Raw genomic sequence first — 19,000 nt, forward strand, 5'->3', positions numbered from 1 at the left:
CAAGCTGAGCATTTCCTTTTTCCTCCAAACGAAACAAGAAATGGAAACAACAGGGAAACTTGTCACCTGCGAGCTTTCCCCAGCAGCAGGAGCCGGCCGTGGCCGCAGCTGGGCACGGCATTGTCCCGGCCCGATGCTGACTCCCCCGGGACCAGCAGCATCCGCTGCGCTCGGGAGGGAGGAATTTCCCACTTTCCAAGAAGGAGCTGTTTAAAAATAGGAAGAGGGGGCAGCGAGAGGCAGCCGGGGGCAGGGGAGGGCTGGCCGAGGCACGGAGCGGCTCCCGCCCGCTCACGGCTGCCCCTCGCTCTTTGCAGATCTCAGACTGGAGGTGAGCAAAGCGGTGCCAGCGAGCCCCGAGGCCAGGCGGCTGCTGCCCCGAGAGCCCTGCAGCACCTTCCCCCGGCTAAAAAGCGACGCCCCGACACCCCAAAGCGCCAGGGAGCTCCAGAAAGTCACCTCAGCCCTCTGTGGCAGCGCTACCGGCCGGGCTGGGGGGCCGGCAGCCCCCACACCCAGCCCCCCCCAGGCAGGCAAAGCCTCCCCTCCCCTCTCCCCGGAGCCCCCCAGCCCCTGCCCGCCGGAGCCGCAGAGCTCTGGGGGAGAGGGTCCCGCCTGGCCGGGAGGAGATGAGGCAGCGACGAGCCGAGGGACGGAGCGTCCCCTGTCCGGAGCCTCGGGGGACAGTGGCAGTGCCAGCGCCCTGGGAGCCGCGCACAGGCTGCGGTACCCGGCCCAGCTGGTCAGCGAGGCGCTGGAGGACGCGCTCAAGGCGATGGGAGAGGATGCTCAGCCCCAAGAGGAGCCCACGGCCGGCTCCGCGTGGGCCCCCCGGGATGTCTGCGCCCCCAGCCCCGTTCTCGCCCCAGAGGGCTGCGGAGAGGCTGTGTCGGAGCGGCCCGGGGACGGGCAGGAGCCCTCGGAGGGCTCTGAGGATGGGGAGAGCCCCGAGGCGGAGCAGAGGCTTGGGGAGGTGATGCTCCGGGGGCTGGCTGGGGACAGCAGCGTCCTGCAGGGCAGAGCTCCATCCCCACCGGGCGCGGCCGCTCCCCTGAGTGCCTCGGGGAGCCGGGAAGATCTGGGAGCGTGGGAGGAGGAAGAGGAGGAGGAAGAGGAGGAGGTACCTGCTGTGCTGAGCCCAAGGGATCCAGAAGTGGAGGCCCAGGAAGGGGACAAGGATCTCCCTGGACGGACAGAGACCAGCTGGGAAAAGCCAGAGGAGGAGAGAGCAGAGAGCCCAAGCACAGAGCCTTCCCACCCCGAGGAGGAGGAGGAGGAGGAGGAGAGGGCACCCTGCAGCCCCTGTGAGGAGAAGGGAGATTTCCAGGAGGAAGGAACAGACGCTCAAGAAGAGGAGCGTCCACACAGAGAAGTGGAAGCTGCTCGTGCTGTCCTTGTGGGAAGCCACCTGGTTTTGCCCACAGAAGGTCACCTGGAAGAGGACTTTGCTGATGCAGAGCAGGAAAAGTCTGAGCAGCAGAAAATGCCCCTGTGGGAGATGGATCTGGCTGCAGGGAAGGAAAGGGAACAGGAGCTGTGTCCAGAGCAGGAGCCCTCGAGTGCCCATGAGGCCATCCCAGCAGAGGAGCCTCCCACAGGAGCTGCAGAAGATGCTGAGGCAGGGGAGGACACAGGCAGAGTGGAAGAGGCTGAGGGAGAAAAGGGAGAGGCCAGCAGGGAGGTGCTGGGAGGAGAGGATCATGGGGTGGGACAGGACCCCACGGCAGGGGAGGACCCTGAGGCAGGAGAAGATCTTGGGGCAGAAGAAGGCTCCGAGGCAGGAGAAGACTCTGAGGCCGGAGAAGACCATGGGGCAGGAGACCATGGGGCAGGAGAAGATCTTGGGGCAGGAGAAAATCTTGGGGCAGGAGAAGACTCTGAGGCAGGAGAACACCATGGGGCAGGAGAAGGCTCCGAGGCAGGAGAAGACCATGGGGCAGGAGAAGATCTTGGGGCAGGAGAAGGCTCCGAGGCAGGAGAAAATCTTGAGGCAGGAGAAGATCTTGGGGCAGAAGAAAATCTTGGGGCAGGAGAAAATCTTGGGGCAGGAGAAGATCTTGGGGCAGGAGAAAATCTTGGGGCAGGAGAAAATCTTGGGGCAGGAGAAAATCTTGGGGCAGGAGAAGACCATGGGGCAGGAGAAGATCTTGAGGCAGGACATCATAGGGCAGGAGAACACCATGGGGCAGGAGAACACCATGGGGCAGGAGAAGGCTCCGAGGCAGGAGGAGATCCTGGGCCAGGGGAGGATCTGGCAGGTGACACCCTGGAGGGGGACAGCAGAGCCCCAGAGGAGCCTGAGGAGCTGCAGGAAAGAGAGGGGAAGGAACAGGAGCAGCTGGAGCCAGGAGAGCAGCCCTGGGGACAGGGCGGGGATGGCAGTGACCAAGAGCCCTGCCCAGAGGACTGGGAGGTGACAGCAGGGGACACTGAGGCAGTGCTGGGGCCAGAAGAGCCAGCCTGGACGGATGACACCCCGAGCAGTGCAGGAAGGCTGCAAAGCGAGGGCAGAGATGGCCCACGGCCAGCAGAGCTGGAGGAGGCCCAGGAAGATGATGAAGAAGATGCCAAGAGCCAGGAGATGAGGCAGCAGCGGGCGCTGCCAGAGGCTGAGCCAGCAGCAGAGCTGGCACAGCAGCAGCAGGGCAGCGCGGCAGAGCCCGAGCCAGCCCCTCCAGGTGCCCCTGGGCACGGGGACGGGCAGGAGCTGGCTGAGGCTCCAGAGCAGCCACGGGAGCTGCAGGATGAGGACACGGCTGAGGGGCTCAGCCCAGAGCTGGGGCAGCTGGAGAGCTCAGAGCTGGGGGCACTGGGGCAGGGGCCAGGTGACAGCAGCGAGTGGGCTTTGGAGGAGACCCCCAGAGACCCCGAGCTCACAGAGCTGGGGGCACTGAGGCAGGGGCCAGGTGCCAGTGGTGAGTGGGCATTGGAGGAGACCCCCGGAGACCCTGAGCCCACAGAGCTGGGGCAGCTGGAGAGCTCAGAGCTGGGGGCACTGAGGCAGGTGCCAGGTGACAGCAGCGAGTGGGCTTTGGAGGAGACCCCCAGAGACCCCGAGCTCACAGAGCTGGGGCAGCTGGGGCTGGTGCCAGGTGCCAGTGGTGAGTGGGCATTGGAGGAGACCCCCAGAGACCCCGAGCCCACAGAGCTGGGGCAGCTGGAGAGCTCAGAGCTGGGGGCACTGGGGCAGGGGCCAGGTGACAGCAGCGAGTGGGCATTGGAGGAGACCCCCAGAGACCCTGAGCCCACAGAGCTGGGGGCACTGAGGCAGGGGCCAGGTGACAGCGGCAAGTGGGCGTTGGAGGAGACCCCCGGAGACCCTGAGCCCACAGAGTTTGGGGAGCTGGAGAGCTCAGAGCTGGGGGCACTGGGGCAGGGGCCAGGTGACAGCAGCGAGTGGGCATTGGAGGAGACCCCCAGAGACCCTGAGCCCACAGAGGGCACCGGCAGGAGGGTGGAGCTGGAGGACACACTGCCAGACAGCACGCCCCTGCACCTCTACCAAGGGGAGAGCCCAAAGCCTCCAGAGAGCGAGGAGACCACGGAGACAGCGCCTGGGGGTGACGCAGCTCGGGAGGGCGAAGCGTGGCTGGAGGGGAGGGACAAGCCACCAACTCCCAGCAGGCCAGAGAGCCCTGAAGAGGAGGCAGAGGGGGCTGAGGAGGAGGAGGAAGGTTATTTCATGGTCTCTGCTCCCAACCAAGAGGTGTCCAGCTCAGAGGAAGCTGAGATGCCTGAGGACTTTGAAGAAATTAAAGTGGAAGCAGCTGAAGGTGGCCGGGAAGATCTGGGGGCTCCTGGAGAAGCATCTCCAGGGCCAGAGGGCAAAGAGCACCTCGAGGGGCTTGCTGCAGAAGCAGATGAGGACATGGAGATGCCCACTGAAGAACCTGAGGTGCCAAAGGATGAGGAGGACACTGCTGAGCTGGAGGAAGGCCCAGAAGAAGATGCCAGCTGTCTCGGGGTGACGGGACCAGCAGCAGGAGGTTCTGCTGAGCCAGCCCAGGGACCAGAGCACCCAGAAGGTCTGGCTGCTGAACCAGATGAGGAGCTCCACGACACACCCAAGCTGGAGGGGGAGGCCAGTGGAGCAGCAACGCTCCCAGGCTGCACGCTGGGGTTGGCAGGGCAGGAGGAGGAGGAGGAAGATGAGGATGAGCCCAGCACGGCTCTCCATGACACAGCCAAGGCCACAGCAGAGCCTGATGGAGCTGAGCAGCCTCTGGAGGAGCAGCCACCCGCGGAGGAGGAAGCAGTGGGCAGTGAGAGCCCTCCTTCAGCTGGGGCCAGCCCACCTCAGCCGGGCTCTGCCCTGGGGCAGGGAGCTTTTCCAGAGGTGACTCCAGACGGCCCTGCTCTCCCTGCCGAGGTGCCGGCGGACGTCATGAGAGACTCGGGCATTTTGGAAATCGTTGAGCAAGCCCTGGAGTTCAACCAGGAGCTGATGGGGGCCAGGGTGGCAGAGGCTGGGCAGGGTCCGGGCAGGGCCGAGCTCTCCCGGGATGCAGGGGAGGACTCCTCGCTCGCCTCATCCAGCGAGGAGGAGCCGACGGTGCAGGAGGCCCCGGAGGTGGAGGGAACGGCCCGGGCTGAGAACGGGCTGCACCGGGAGGCCAGCCTGGAGGAGCTGGCTGAGTTCAGCGAGGAGGTGCCCAACGGCCTCAGCAGCACAGCCCCGGCACAGGAGCTCCCCACAGACACCACAGAGCCCTCGGGGGTGATGCCACCGCAAGCCCCCACCCCCGGAGATGGCACCGCCACCAAGTTGGGGGACGGCACCCTGAGGAGCAAGCGGCTCAGCCCCGTGCCCGCTGCTCTGGGGGAGGATGTGCTGTGCCTCACGGCCCAGCAGCCACCAGCGTGTGGGCTGAGGGCTGAGCAGGAGCCCTGGTCCTCAGGGGACGAGTGACAGCAGCCGGGGACAACCTTCTGGTAGCCCCCTTCCTGCCAAAACCCAGTGGCCTCCCCTTGTCCCACCCCCGTCCTGATGCTTCCCCACCTCCCTGTGGTTTTTAACGTTTGTGTGGATTTTTTTGCACCCCTTTTCAGAGTGAAGAACCACCAGGTTGTGTTGCCCCCCCCCCACAGCCCACCCAAATTCGCATGCTCGCTCTGGGACCCCCCGCTTCATTTTGAGTTTCCCCCTGGGTGGGTTGCCGTGGCTGTATTTAATTTAAACTCTGTTTTTCCCCATTCCCTGCCATCTTCCCTCTCCAACACCTCCAGTATTTGCCCCGGGACGTCCAGCTGGAGGTTAGGTAGCCCCTCCCAAACTGCACCCTGGGACTCAGCGTTTTGGGGTACATCACCCCAGGGTCCCCCAGCCCCAACCTGACGCCGGGGGCTGAGCCACGCTGGATGTGCCCACTGCCTCGTTAATTTAATAAAGCTCATCCTCCCACTCGGGGCCTGGCTCTCCTCACTCTGGGGGCAGGGGCAGCAGGGCTGGGGGCAGGGGAGGGCACCGACTGGGGGGCAGGGGAGGGCACAGACTGGGGGGTTGCACTTCCAGGCTGCTTTTGGGTGGGAAGTGCCCTCGTGGCCGTCCAGCAGCACGGGCTGGGGGCAGGATGGGGGGAATGGTGCTGCCCCATCTCTGAGACAACGCCTGGAACTACCTGACCCCCATTCCCGGGGTGATGCAACCCCCAAGGCAATGCAGCCCTCAGGAGATGCTCCCCCATTCCCAGGGGGATGGAGCCCCCAGGACCATGCAGCTCCCAGGGCCATGCAGTTCCCAGGATGATGGAGCCCCCAGGACCATGCAGCCCCCCAGGGCAATGCCCCCAGGAGGGTGTTCCCCCATTCCCAGGGCAATGCAGCCCCCAGAACAGTGCTCCTCCATTCCCAGGGTGGTGCAGCCCCCAGGAGATGTTCCCCCATTCCCAGGACAATGCCCAGGAGATGTTCCCCCATTCCCAGGGCGCTGCCCAGGAGGGTGTTCCCCCATTCCCAGGCTGATGCAGCCCCCAGGACAGAGTTCCCCCATTCCCAGAGTGATGCAGCCCCTGGGGTTACAGACTCCCACCCCTGTGCGATGCTCCCCCACCCCCAGACCGATGCCACCCCCCGAGGCGATGCTCCCCCATCCCCGGGGCTCCGCAGATGCCACTCGGGGCTCGCTGCCGGCCGGGAGCTGCCCCAGCTTCCTCCTGGGCTGGCGGCAGGAGCGGCCGGGATGCCAGCCCAGGATGCCAGCCCAGGATGCCAGCCCAGGATGCCAGCCCGGCCCACGCGGTGCCCCGAGCCAGGAGCCAGCGGCCCCGGCAGCCGCTCCTGCCCGGTGCGGGCACCGTGCCCGCGGAACAACCCGCGCATCCCGGCCCCGGGAGCCGCCGGGACCCCGTGGGGACCCCCCGAGCCGAAGGGCGGTGGGCTCCGGGGGGGCTGGGGGGGGCTCGATCGCCCCGTTGGGCAGCCGGGCGTGGGGAGAGCCGCATAAATCAGCCGAAGAACGGGCTGCTTTGTGCCGGGCAGAGGGCTGAGTCACCGCGGGTGTGCTCAGCATCGCCCCGGTGCCCTGCCCGCCCGGCTGGGCCCCGGGCCCGATTTAGCTCGGTGATTCCCGCGCCCAGGGATGCTCGGAGCCAGAAGCGATAAGGAGCCGACATCGAGCTGCCTTCCCCCCGAGAAACCCCCCCTGCCCGAGGGCGACAGATTCCTTTTAAGGTGAAACTCCATCGGATCCCAACACCGCGAGGGGGAAAAAAAAATCCCCTCGTGATGAGTTGAATCAGGCGCCGAGCCTGCGTTCAATCACACCTCGCCGCCTGGGCAGCATCACCCCCGCAGCAGCTCCAGCAGCGCCCCCCGAGCCCCCCGAGGGGTCCCCGAGGCCGCGGGGTCCCGGGAGGGGCGTGGGGGGGATGTTGGGGAGGAGACGGAGGTGGCCGGGGCCAGGCTCGGCCGTGCGGGGGGTGACATTCCTCCCGAAATGAATCCGCATTCCAGCCGGGGCTGACAGCGTGATGGGGGGGACAGATGGCGGGGCAGGGCAGCCCCTTCCTCCCGCCAGGAGGAGGAGGAGGAGGAGGAGGGGAGGAAGTGCCGAAATGTGGGAGCCAGCCGGGGGGATGGGGGACATTGCCGGGGCCTTTGGGGTCCGCGGGGCTGCAGCCAGGGCAGGGAGCCCCGCTGAGGCTCCGGGTCTGCGGAGCGCCCGAGGGACTGCGCGTGATGGGAGCTGCAGCAAGGGTGTCCCCAGCAGGACTGAGAGCGTCCCCAGCAGGACCGAGATGTCCCCAGCAGGACCAAAATATCCCCAACAGGATCGAGAATGCCCCCAACAGGACTGAGTGTGTCCCCAATACGACCGAGATGTCCCCAACAGGACCAAGAGTGTCCCCAACAGGACCAAAATATCCCCAACAGGATCGAGAATGCCCCCAACAGGACCAAGAGTGTCCACAACAGGACCGTGATGTCCCCAACAGGACCGTGTGCATCCCCAGAGGGATTGAGTGTGTCCCAGCAAGATCAAAGGTGTCACTGGTGGGACCAATTATGTCCCCAACAGGACTGAGGATGTCCCCAAAGGGATTAAGTGCGTCCCCAAGGAGATTGAGCATGTCCCAGCAGGAGCAGGAGTGTCACTGGTGGGACCAAATGTGTCCCCAACAGGACAGAGTGTGTCCCCAAAGGCATTGAGTGTGTCCCAGCAAGATCAAAAGTGTCACTGATGGGATGCAGAGTGTCCCCAACAGGACAGAGGGTGTCCCCAACAGGACAGAGGGCGTCCCTGATGTGACCCAGCCTGTTCCCAGTGAGATGAAGGATGTCCCTCATGGGACAAAGTGTGTCCTCAGTGGGATCAAGAGTGTTCCCAGTAGGACCTGGGCTGTCCCTCAGCACGGTGTGACCACAGCAGGACCAAACATGACCCTGGGGGGACCAAAGATGACCCTGGGGGGACCAAACATGACCCTGGGGGGACAAAGCATGACCCTGGGGGGACCAAACATGACCCTGGGGGGAACAAACATGACCCTGGGGGGACCAAGCATGACCCTGGGAGGACAAAGCATGACCCTGGGGGGACACGGGTGCCTGGATCACCCCATGACCACCCTGGCTGGTGCTGCAGCTCGGTCCCCCGACCCCAAATTCCATCAGTCCCATCCAGGCACCGCGGGCAGCACCCACTGTACCACCCCCAGCCGGGTGCACCCGGGCAGATTTTGGGGACCACGCCGCTTTGGGGGGGCCGGAAAGAGCAGTGGAAGTCAAACCCTGCTCACCCCCGGGCAGGAGCACCAGGGGGGCGCAGGAGTGTGCAAAGGGGGGGTCCTGGGGGGGGTACAGCTCGGGGGGAGCTGCCAATTGCTGCCTGGGCTGGGGCTTCGCGAGCCCCTGGAGGCCCCCCCGCAGCCTGGCCCCCCGCCAGCCGGGGAAGGGTTTTGTTTCCTCCCGGCCTGGGCGAGGGGATTTCAATGGAGGCCGCACAAAAAGCTCCCTGTGGGGTGAGCCCGCGCCGGGCCGGGGAGGGGGAGAGGCGGGATGACCTCAGCGATGACTTCATCCCTCTCCCGGCTCCCAAAATTCGTGGGAACCTTATAAGGAAAGGACTAAAAATGCGGCGGGAGGGGCGAGGGCAGCCCCCGCTCCCCCTCCCCAAAAGGAGCCCTCGGGGATGCGGGAGCCGCGCCGGGGGATGCGCGGTGGGGACCATCCCTAGGGACCCCAAAATCCCCACGGCAGAGCAGAGCGGGGCTGCGGCATCACCACCTCCAGCAGCACCGTCCCTTCCCGCGGCACCTCGGGGGACGGCTCGGTCACCCCCCTCAAAAGGAGCCCTTCACCCGGGTCAGAGCCGGGAATAGCTCCCGCCGGCTAAAATCAGCTCCGGGCCGGCTCGGGGCTCGCCCAGCTGCCGGGCCGTGACCCCAACAGCAGCGGCCGTGCCCCGGCCCCGCGGCAGCTGCTGCCGTGCCCGGGCCTGGGGCCGAGCCCGGGGGCAACCGCGCCGGGAATGCGCGCCTGGGGCCGCCCGTCAGCTGCGGGAGGGGGGGGGACCCCGGGACAATGCACCCCGATTGCCGGGGGGATGGATCCCCAATCCCTGGGACAATGCACCCCGATTGCCGGGGGGATGGATCCCCAATCCCTGGGACAATGCACCCCAATCCCCGGGAAAATGCACCCCGATTGCCGGGGGGATGGATCCCCATCCCTGGGACAATGCACCCCAATCCCTGGGATGATGCACCCCAATCCCCGGGAAAATGCACCCTGATTCCTGGGACAATGCACCCCGATCCCTGGGACAATGCACCCCGATTACTGGGGTGATGCAGCTCCCAGGAGTGATGCACCCCAATCCCTGGGACAATGCACCGCAGTTCCCGGGACGATGCACCCCCAGAGTGATGTACCCCGATTCCTGGGACGATGCACCCCAATCCCTGGTGGGATGCACCCCAATCCCTGGGGGTGCCTTGCCATTCCCACGATGATTCCTTTCCCCGGGGTGCTGCTTTCCTATTCCCGGGGGCACAGATTCCCCCCGGATCAATGTCCCCAATCCCTGGGCTGATGATTCCCCCCGGATCAATGTCCCCAATCCCTGGGCTGATGATTCCCCCCGGATCAATGTCCCCAATCCCTGCGCTGATGATTCCCCCCGGATCAATGTCCCCAATCCCCGGGCTGATGAATTTCCATCCCTAGGGAGATGATTTCCCATCCCTGGGGTGACAATTTCCCATTCCTGGGGTGACAATTTCCCGTTCCTGGGGTGACAATTTCCCGTTCCCTGCGGGTCGCGGTGTCCCAGCCCACCCCTGAGCCCATCCCTGCCCCGTGAGCTCCCCAAACGGGGGGCACGGGGAACGCTGTCCCCCCACAGACCCCCCGAGTGCCCCGGCCCCGCCCTGGCACGGCAATGCCAGCCCGGGGGGTGGCACAGGGACGCAGGGTGTGGCACTGGGATTGGCACAGGGACACCGTGTGGCACAGGGACACAGGGGGTAGCACAGGAGCACACAAGGGGTGGCACCGGAGCACAGGGGGTGTGGCACAGGGACACAGGGGGTAGCACAGGAGCACACAAGGGGTGGCACCGGAGCACAGGGGGTGTGGCACAGGGACACGGAGTGGCACAGAGGCACACGGGGTGTGGCACAGGGACACAGGGGGTGGCACAGGGGCACAGGGGTTGTGGCACAGGGACACGGGGTGTGGCACAGGGACATGGGCGTGGCACAGGGACACGGGGTGTAGCATAGGGTCACAGTGGGTGGCACAGGGACACCGGGGGTGGCACAGGGGCACACAGGGTGTGGCACACAGGGACACAGGGGGTGGCACATGAGCACACAAGGGGTGGCACAGGAGCACACGGGGTGTGGCACAGGGACACATGGGGGAGTGGCACAGGGACACGGGGGGTGGCACAGGAGCACATGGGGTGTGGCACATGGGATTGGCACAGGCACACGGGTGTGGCACAGGGACACAGGGGGTGTGGCACAGGGACACTGGGTGTAGCATAGGGACACAGGTGTGGCACAGGGGCACACAGGGTGTGGCACAGGGACATGGGGTGAGGCACAGGGACACGGGGTGTGGCACAGGAGCACACGGGGGGTGGCACAGGGACATGGGTTGTGGCACAGGGACACGGGGTGGCACACGGGTGTGGCACAGGAGCACACGGGGTGTGGCACATGGGCACATGGGCACATGGGGTGTGGCACACAGGGACACAGGTGTGGCACATGGACATATGGGGTGCGGCACAGGGACACAGGGGGTGGCACAGGAACACGGGGTGTGGCACAGGGACACGGGGTGTGGCACACAGGGATACAGGGGGTGGCACACCGACATACAGGCAAGGGAAAAACCTCGTCCGGCTCCCACACGCCAGCACAGTGCCTCAGTTTCCCTTCTCATCCAGCCTGCCAAGGCCCAGCCACAGCCAGGATGGGGACGAGCCGAGGATGGGAAGAGGAAAAGCCCCCCCAGAGCCCCCCCCCCCCGATTTTGGGACACCCATCTGCACCCTCCCCCCCACGCTGGGGGGCACAGCGAGTGTGGAGGTGACAGCACCGCTGGAGCCGGCGCAGGTGGCACTGGGACAATGGGGCTGTGTCCCCCCCCCCGAGGCTGGCCCCGACCTCTGTGCCAAACCCCAGCCCCCAGGACCCGGTGCCGGTGCCCAGGGGAGGCTGGGGGGGCACGGTGCCAGGCCAGGGCCACGTGGTGGGGACAGGATGTGACAGCGGCCAGCCCTGAGTCACCGCTGGTCACCGGCTCCAGCTGGGAAGGGATAGCAAGGGACAGGAAGGGACAGCAAGGGACAGGAAGGGCCCGTGGCTCCAGCCCCTTGTGCCCAACAGCTCCCACAGCAGGGCTGGGGGCCCCATTCCCACTTCGGGGGCTCCATTTCCAGTTTGGGGGCTCCATTCCCACTTTGGGGGCTCCATTCCCCATTTAAGGACCCCATTCCCACTTTGGGGGCTCCGTTCCCAGTTTCAGCACCATTTTCCCAGTTTGAGGGCCTCTTTCCCAGTTTGGAATTCCCATTTCCACTTTGGGTACCCTTTTCACAGTTCCACTTTGGGGACCGTGCGCCCAGTTTGGGACCCCACGCCAAGTTTGGGAACCCTATGGGACCCTGTTCCCTCTTGGGGGACTCTGCTCCCAGTTTGGGGACCCTGTGCCCAGTTTAGAAACCCCACTCCCAATTTGGGGAGCCCCATTCCCAGTTCAGAGTCCCATTCCTAGTCTAGAGCCCCCATTCCCAGTTTAGAAATCCCACTCCCAGTTTGGGGAGCCCATTCCCAGTTCAGAGCCCCCACTCCCAGTTCAGAGCCCCATTCCCAGTTTATAATTCCCATTCCCAGTCCAGAGCCCCCATTCCCAGTTTATAATCCCCACTCCCAGTTTACAATCCCCATTCCCAGTTTACAATCCCCATTCCCAGTCCAGATCCCCCATTCCCAGTCCAGAGCCCCACTCCCAGTCCAGCAGCCCGTGCCAGCCCCTCTCCCCTCCCGGCTCCCCCAGGGCAGCCGCCCGTGGCCGGAATTCTCCGGGAATTCTCCGGGAATTCTCCGCGGCTCTGGGCCCAGCTGGCCCGGGGCTCCCTGCCCGGGGGGCAGCAGCTGCCGGCAGGGTTTGGGTTTCACTGGGGGGGATTCATCCCCTGCAGGACCCCCCCCGAGCCTCCCCCCGGAGCCCGAGGGGCCCAGCCTGGCCAAACACGGCCGGGGGGCAGCAGGGCTGGGCCGGAGCTCGGGGAGGGGATGGCAGGGGGTCCCTGCACCCCCAAAGCCCACCAGAAGCTCTGGAGCCCTCCTCACCCTCCTCGTCCCCAGGGGTCCCTGGTGTGACCCCGGCCAGGCTGGCCCAAGGCCGTGCGGGGGGCACAGGGGGCACCAGGGATGGCTGAGCAGCCATCCCCTGACCCCCCCTGATTGGGGACAACGGGAACGGGGGGATCCCAGACCCTGGTTCAGACCCCAGACCCCAGTTCTGAGCCATGGAGAGACCCCAGCCCCACTGGCCAGACCCCAGCCCCCAGTTCTGCTGCCTGGCCAGACCCCAGCCCCCCAATTCTACCCCCTGGTTCAGACCCCAGCCCCCTGGGGAGACCACAGCCCCCCAGTTGTGACCTCCGGAGACACCCCAGAACCCCAGTTCTGATCCCCGGCCAGCCCCCAGCCCCCAGTTCTGCCCCTGGCCCCCAAGCCCCCCCTGGTTCCCCAGTTCAGACCCCCCAGTTCAGCCCTCAGACCCCTCCCGGCAATAAAATCCCATTTGGGGAGGGGGAGCACGAGCGGGCACAGAGCCCCGAAAGGTTCCGCTGGGCACCCCCAGGGCACGGGGGGGGAGAGCAGAGACCCCTTAGGGACCCCCACCCTCGCTGTGTGCACCCCGAGCCCCCCATCACCCCTTTAGGACCCCCAGAGCTGCGGGGACCACCCTGAGACCACCCACAAAGGAGTCGGGACTGCCGGGGGACCCCCCCAAAGGAGTCCCCATCATTCCACCCTCACCGGGATGCTCCTCAGGACCCCCCCGTGACCATCCGGGACCCCCGGAACGCCCCCTGGGACCCCCGAGACCCCCGGGAGCCCCTCGAGCGTCGCCTGTGACCCCTCAGCCCCCCAAAACTCCCGGTGCCCCCCCCCCAGCCCCCCCAAACTCCCCCGGTGTCACCCCCATGTCCCCGACCACGCCCACCGCCGCGCCCACTGCTGAGCCACGCCCATCTCCGTCCCTTGGCCCCGCCCACCGCCCCGCCCTCCGCGCGCCCTGCGCGCCCCCTGCCGGACGCCCGCGGCACCCGCGTTCCCCACTCTTCGCTCTGATTGGCCACCCGCTCCCAGCCAATGAGAGACGAGGAGTCAACCCTGAGGCCGGGCCCAGCCGCCGCCTCAGCCAATCGCGAGGCGAAGCGGCGCCCCGCCTCCCCAGAGCTCAAGCACCGCCCCTACAGCCAATCAGCGCCGGGCCCGCAGGGTGATGGGCGGGCGCAAGAGGGCGTTTCCACCAATGGGCGCGGCGTGCGGCGCGGAGGGGGCGGGGCCGGCGCGGGGGGCGTGCCCGCGGCTTCCAGAGAGTTCGGAGACGGCGGCGGAGCGGCGGCGGCGGTGAGTGGGGGGGGGGCGGCCCCGGGACCCCGCCGCGACCCCCGGACCCCGCCGGGCCCTCCCCACCCTCCCCGCGACCCCCGGCAGCGGCCGCCCCGCCCGTGTCAGCGGCGGGCAGCGCTGAGGGGGCTCCTCGGGGTGAGCGGAGGGCCTGCGCGGCTCCGCGGGGCTCTGAGGCGACCCCTCCTCCGTGAGCACCGGGCTGGGGTCTGCTCCGGTGCGGGCTCTGGGTGCCTCCGCGGCTGTCAGCGGGATGTCAGCGTGTCATCCCCGCCCCGACACCCCCGGTACCCCGCTCTCCGCCACCCTCGGGGCCGAGCCAGCCCGAGCGTCCCGGCGCCAGCCTCGGTCCCGGGGTCCCGGGGTCTCGGGGGGTCTCGGGGGCCGGTGCCGGGGAGCCGGGCCGCAGTGGCGAGCGGGTGTTCACTGACCCGTGCGTGGCTCCCGGCGCTCCCCGCGTCCCCCCGTGTCGCAAGATAAACACGTCCCCACCCCACTCGGGGCTTATCGGCTGCGGCACACGGCCCCGGGGGGACACCGGGCACCCCCGAGCCCGCCGCTCCTTGCCGGACCCCCGCGCCGTGCCTGGCTGTCCCCGCAGGTGTCACCGCTTCGGAGTTCCCTGGCACCCGCGGGATGCTGCTGCTGCTGCCGGGAGGGACCGGGCTGTGCATGAGGGAAAACAGGCATCCAAGCCTTTTTGGGGGGGACGGGGCTTGGGGTCCACCCCCACACGTGCAGGACCCCCGTGTGGGGTCTGGCTGTCGCGTTGTTGTCACCACCCCCTGTCCCAGTGCGGGGAAACCGAGGCAGGGCTGTGCAGGGGGGGGACAGCAGGGCTCGGCGGGGTTTTGGGGGGGCTGTCCTGGCTCGGGCCGGGTGACGGTGCCGGGCTCACGGCCGTGTCCCGTCGCAGCACGTCACGGCAGCCGGGAAGATGGTGAAGGAGACGGGCTACTACGACCTGCTGGGCGTGCGGCCGGGCGCCAGCCTGGACGAGATCAAGCGGGCGTACCGGCGCCTGGCGCTGCGCTACCACCCCGACAAGAACCCCAGCGAGGGCGAGCGGGTACGTGCAGCCCCCCCAGCCCCCCCCGGGCCGCCCCGGCCCTCCTGACCCCCCTCTCCCCTCTGCAGTTCAAGCAGATCTCCCAGGCCTACGAGGTGCTGTCGGACGCCCACAAACGGGCGCTCTACGACCGCGGCGGCGAGCGGGCCATGAAGGAAGGTGGCCTCGGTGGCCGCGGGGGAGGCGGTGGCTTCGGCTCCCCCATGGACATCTTCGACCTCTTCTTTGGAGGGGGAGTGAGGATGCGTGGCTGGGCAGACAGGAGAGGTACGGGGGTGAGGGGGTGAGGGACTCGCTGTGACCCTGGGGTGCTGCTCACTCACGAGGTGACAGGAGGTGACAAACCTGATGGGACCTCTTGGTGGGAGGGGGCTGGCACCCAGCACGCTGCTCGCTCAGGAGGTGACAGGAGGTGACACACCTGATGGGACCTCTTGGTGGGAGGGGGCTGGTGCCCAGCACAGCACTGGTTTGGAGAACAAGGGACCACTGGGAAGCATGACTGGGAGAGAGCTGGCACCCAAATGCAGTGTGACATTGGCTCAGGAGGTCACAGACCTGCTGGGACTGCTGTGTGTCAGTGCTGGTGCCCAGCAGAGAACTGTCTCAGGGGTGAGGACCTTGGGGTGAGAGGAGGCTGGTGCCCAGCACGTCTCTGGCTCTGGGGTGACAGCCCTGCTGGGACTTTGGGGTGAGAGGAGCCTGGTGCCCAGCGTGGCTCTGGCTCTGGGGTGACAGCCCTGCTGGGACTTTGGGGTGAGAGGAGCCTGGTGCCCAGCATGGCTCTGGCTCTGTGGATCCAGCCAGGGCTCCCCGGGCTGTCTCTGGCCCTGCGGCACAGCCCGGTGCAGCTCCTCACCACCCTCATTACTTTCTCCACCTCTCTCTCTTCAAAGGGCCCTTCCCTGTCCCTGTCCCGGCTTTCCCCCGCCATCCCCGTCCCCGGGGCTGGGGCTGAGTCACCGCAGCGGCCCCGGGGTGGCAGCAGGACGCGGGGCCAGCCCGGTGGTGGCTGTTGGGATGCCTTGGGCCTGGGTCACAGGGACACGGTGACTCGGTGACTCTCCGCAGCTTCTTGCTGAGATGGCACGAGTTAATTGCAGGGCAATTAGGAGGCCGAGGGAGTCATCCCAGCCACTCCAGCTGGAGCGGCTGGGGGTGGCTGAGAGCCCTGGGGTGGCAGCCGTGCCCTGCCTAGGCTGGGACCCGGCGCTGCCCCGGGGCAGCATCAGGGCTTGGAGTGAAACTGGCCCCGTTCCTTGAGGAAGGAGCAGGAGTGGCTCACCTGGTGAGCCTGAGTGGTGTCCAGAGCCTCTGTGGATGTGGCACGGGGGGTGGCAGGCGGCTGCTGCTGAGCCAGGCTCTCCCCCGTGCCCAGGGAAGACAGTGGTGCACCAGCTCTCGGTGTCGCTGGAGGATCTGTACAACGGCTCCACGCGGAAGCTGTCCCTGCAGAAGAACATCATCTGCCGCAAGTGCGGAGGTGAGCGAGGGGCTGCCGGGGCCGGGGGGGCCGCCCCGGCACCCCCTACCCCACCGCCTGACCCCCCGCCCCCCTCGGCACAGGCTGCGGGGTGCGGGAGGGCGCCCAGAGAAGGTGCCCCAAGTGCCACGGCTCGGGCATGGAGGTTCGCATCCACCAGCTGGGGCCCAGCATGATCCAGCAGATCCAGACCGTGTGTTCCCAGTGCCAGGGCCAGGGCGAGTGGATCCGGCCCCGGGACTGCTGCCTCACCTGCAACGGCCGCAAGGTGGTGAGGGAGAAGAAGATCCTCAGCGTGCACCTGGACAAAGGTGAGCGGGCGGCGCAGAGCGGGGCCAGCCCTGAGTGCCACCCGGGCGCTGAGCTTCCTCCACCCTCCTCGCAGGCATGAAGGATGGGCAGAAAATCACCTTCCACGAGGAGGGGGACCAGGTGCCCGGCCTGGAGCCCGGCGACATCATCATCGTCCTGGATCAGAAGGAACATCCTGTTTTCCGGCGCAGCGGCGACGACCTCATTGTCAGGAGGGAGATCAGCCTGGCAGACGCCCTGTGTGGGTGCCGGCAGGTGATCCGCACCCTGGACAACCGCACCCTGCTCGTGTCCTCCCCGCCAGGTGAGGGGACTCGGGGATGCGCCCGGCAGCGACACGCCCCCGTGGGAATGTGCCCCCTGTTCCGAATTATCCTTTGTCTCCTTAAAAAGGGAAAAAGCCCAGGAGTTTCTCTGTTCAGTTGGGTAAAAGGACACCTCAGAAGAGCGGGGGGACTTCACCTCAAATTTAAGGGTAGCCAGTTGGACAGGAGCCAAAAAGTCCTGCCAAAGCAATTCACTAGAAAAAGAAGAGAACAAAGGAACTGGTCGCTCTTGCGAGGTGTTTTACCACGAGCAAGAACCTCTTGCCCCTGGCTCGGTTTTTCTCTGTGAAGAGCTTTGTTATTTTGCCTTTTATTAGAACTTTTTTTGTTTCCAACGCTGCCACAGAAGCCATCCTGCTGATTTGATGCCATCTGAGGTGGCTGAGCTCTCTCGGGTGTGATACAGATCTCCAAGAGCTCATAAGACCTGGCTTGAGGAGACCATGTACCACTCCAGGAGCTGCCAGCACAGCAGGGTGACCTCGTGTCTGTCTCTCAGGTGACGTGATCCGGCCTGGGGACCTGAAGTGTATCCCCAACGAGGGGATGCCAGTCTACAGGAGCCCCTTCCAGAAGGGAAAGCTCATCCTGCAGTTCGAGGTGAGCTAGAGCAGGGCAGCGCCAGTCGAGGTTTCCCACCTGGCGGCTTTGCCGGCTTGCCACCCCTCAGCTCACCCCGCTCTGTGCCTCAGGTGAAGTTCCCCGAGCCGGGCTGGCTCCCCGCGGACCGCCTGCGCCAGCTGCAGGCCTTCTTCCCGCCGCAGGAGGAGGTGATGGCCACGGAGGACACGGAGGAGGTGGAGCTCAGCGATTACACGGCTCACGGCGGGCCGGGCCGGCGGCCCTACACCGGGGAAGCGTATCACGAGGATGATTTCGAGGACGGCGTGCGGCAGCACGTCCAGTGCCAGACCTCATAGCTGGGGGGGGCCCCGGAGCCCCCCGGGCGGGGGCGGGGAGGGGCTGGCGGAGCCTCCACCTTCAGGGATGTACATAGGTCGCCTTTCCGACAGCACCCGCCCCCCCCGGAGCCGGCAGAGCCCCCCTGCCCGGCCGGGTGAGGCCCCTGCCCTGCCCTGCCCTGGGCGGGGGGCGCGGCAGGCACAGGACAGGAGGAGGGGGTACGCTGCCCCTGCCTCAGTTTCCCCATCTGCTGCGGTGGGGCCGAGCGTGTGCTGGAGCCGGTGTGGGGAGGAGGGGAGGTGCCCACCCCTTTGGGGATGCCCCTCTGCCCGGGCCCCCAGCTCCTTGCTTTGCCCGTTTCTTTCCTTACTGGAGCCTGGCTCAGGCCTGGGATGCAGAGGGGGTGGCTCTTTTCTCTTTGCACAGGACAGGAGGGGTTGGGGGGGACCCGTCCCTTCCCTTTAATTTATTTTTGGAAGAATTTTAGAAGTTTTTCTCCTTTTTTTTTTTTTTTTTTTTTGGTTCTTTTTTTGTTTGTTTGTTTGTTTGTTTTGGGGGAGGGGAGGGTTGGTGACTTTGTACTTGGCATTAAACGCGAATCCCAACTCGGTGTGTGGGGTTGAATATGGGGCAGGGTGTGGGGTTGAGCGTGGGGCAGCAGGAGCCCGGGGGCAGTGACTCTGCCCCGCTTTGATCTCGGGTGTGCCTCAGTTTCCCCATCCTTACCCAACCGGGAGGTGTCAGATCCTGCCTTCCCCTGCCCCCGGCTGCTCCCAGCTCCTCCTGCTCCAGCGGGGGAGCACACGGACCCCAAGCCCAGCTGGGGGGTCTGTCCCACTTCTTTCCCCCCTCTGCCAGCCCTGCAGCCCCCCTTGTCCCTCTGCTCTTCTCCCCTGTCTGGACCCAGCCTTGACCCCGTGCACACCCCCAGTCCCTCTGCCTGTCCTTGTCACTCCAGGAGCCGTCCCCAGTTACCCTCCTGCATCGTTCCAGCATCCCTGCAGACCCCACAATGGAGGCAGACTCCCCCCAAATAGCTTCAGCCCCCCTTGTTCAGCCCTGCACTCGCCCCGTGGGAGGTTCCAGCCGTGGCACAGAGTTGAGGGGGACCCCCAAAAAACACCCTGCTGGGGGCCAACAGCATGCCAGGCCCCCCTGCCCGTGGAGCTGCTGGACCTGACTCCCCTCCACCGTGGGATGGGGGTGAAGCCCCCCAGCCCTGCCCAGGGGAGCCCAGGCCGGGGGGGCTCTGTGGGGCTGGGCTTGGAGGCTCCCCCTGCCCTGGAGCCCAGGAAAGCTGCGGCGCCAG

General features: G+C 66.5%; 2 protein-coding genes across 2 annotated transcripts in view; both read left to right on the forward strand.

Moving 5' to 3' along the window:
* Positions 1 to 5,401, forward strand: part of NES (nestin) — a 7,264-nt gene extending 1,863 nt beyond the window's left edge. The window contains exons 2-3 of the mRNA XM_038161720.1: positions 221 to 1,769; positions 2,190 to 5,401. Of these exons, the coding sequence (XP_038017648.1) occupies positions 221 to 1,769; positions 2,190 to 4,909 (4,269 nt within the window). The 3' untranslated portion in view covers positions 4,910 to 5,401. The remainder of the gene's footprint in view (positions 1 to 220; positions 1,770 to 2,189) is intronic.
* An 8,084-nt stretch (positions 5,402 to 13,485) lies between these two features.
* On the forward strand, positions 13,486 to 17,856 carry LOC119711696 (dnaJ homolog subfamily A member 1-like). Its single transcript, XM_038162169.1, has 8 exons — positions 13,486 to 13,598; positions 14,515 to 14,667; positions 14,736 to 14,934; positions 16,046 to 16,150; positions 16,234 to 16,461; positions 16,536 to 16,766; positions 17,288 to 17,388; positions 17,481 to 17,856. Exons 2-8 carry the CDS (start codon positions 14,536 to 14,538, stop codon positions 17,706 to 17,708), a joined length of 1,224 nt encoding a protein of 407 aa, XP_038018097.1. The 5' UTR covers positions 13,486 to 13,598; positions 14,515 to 14,535; the 3' UTR covers positions 17,709 to 17,856.
* Positions 17,857 to 19,000: the final 1,144 nt, after the last annotated feature.

The sequence above is a fragment of the Motacilla alba genome, chromosome 25, assembly GCF_015832195.1.
Source record: "Motacilla alba alba isolate MOTALB_02 chromosome 25, Motacilla_alba_V1.0_pri, whole genome shotgun sequence".
Classification (NCBI taxonomy): Eukaryota; Metazoa; Chordata; class Aves; order Passeriformes; family Motacillidae; genus Motacilla; species Motacilla alba.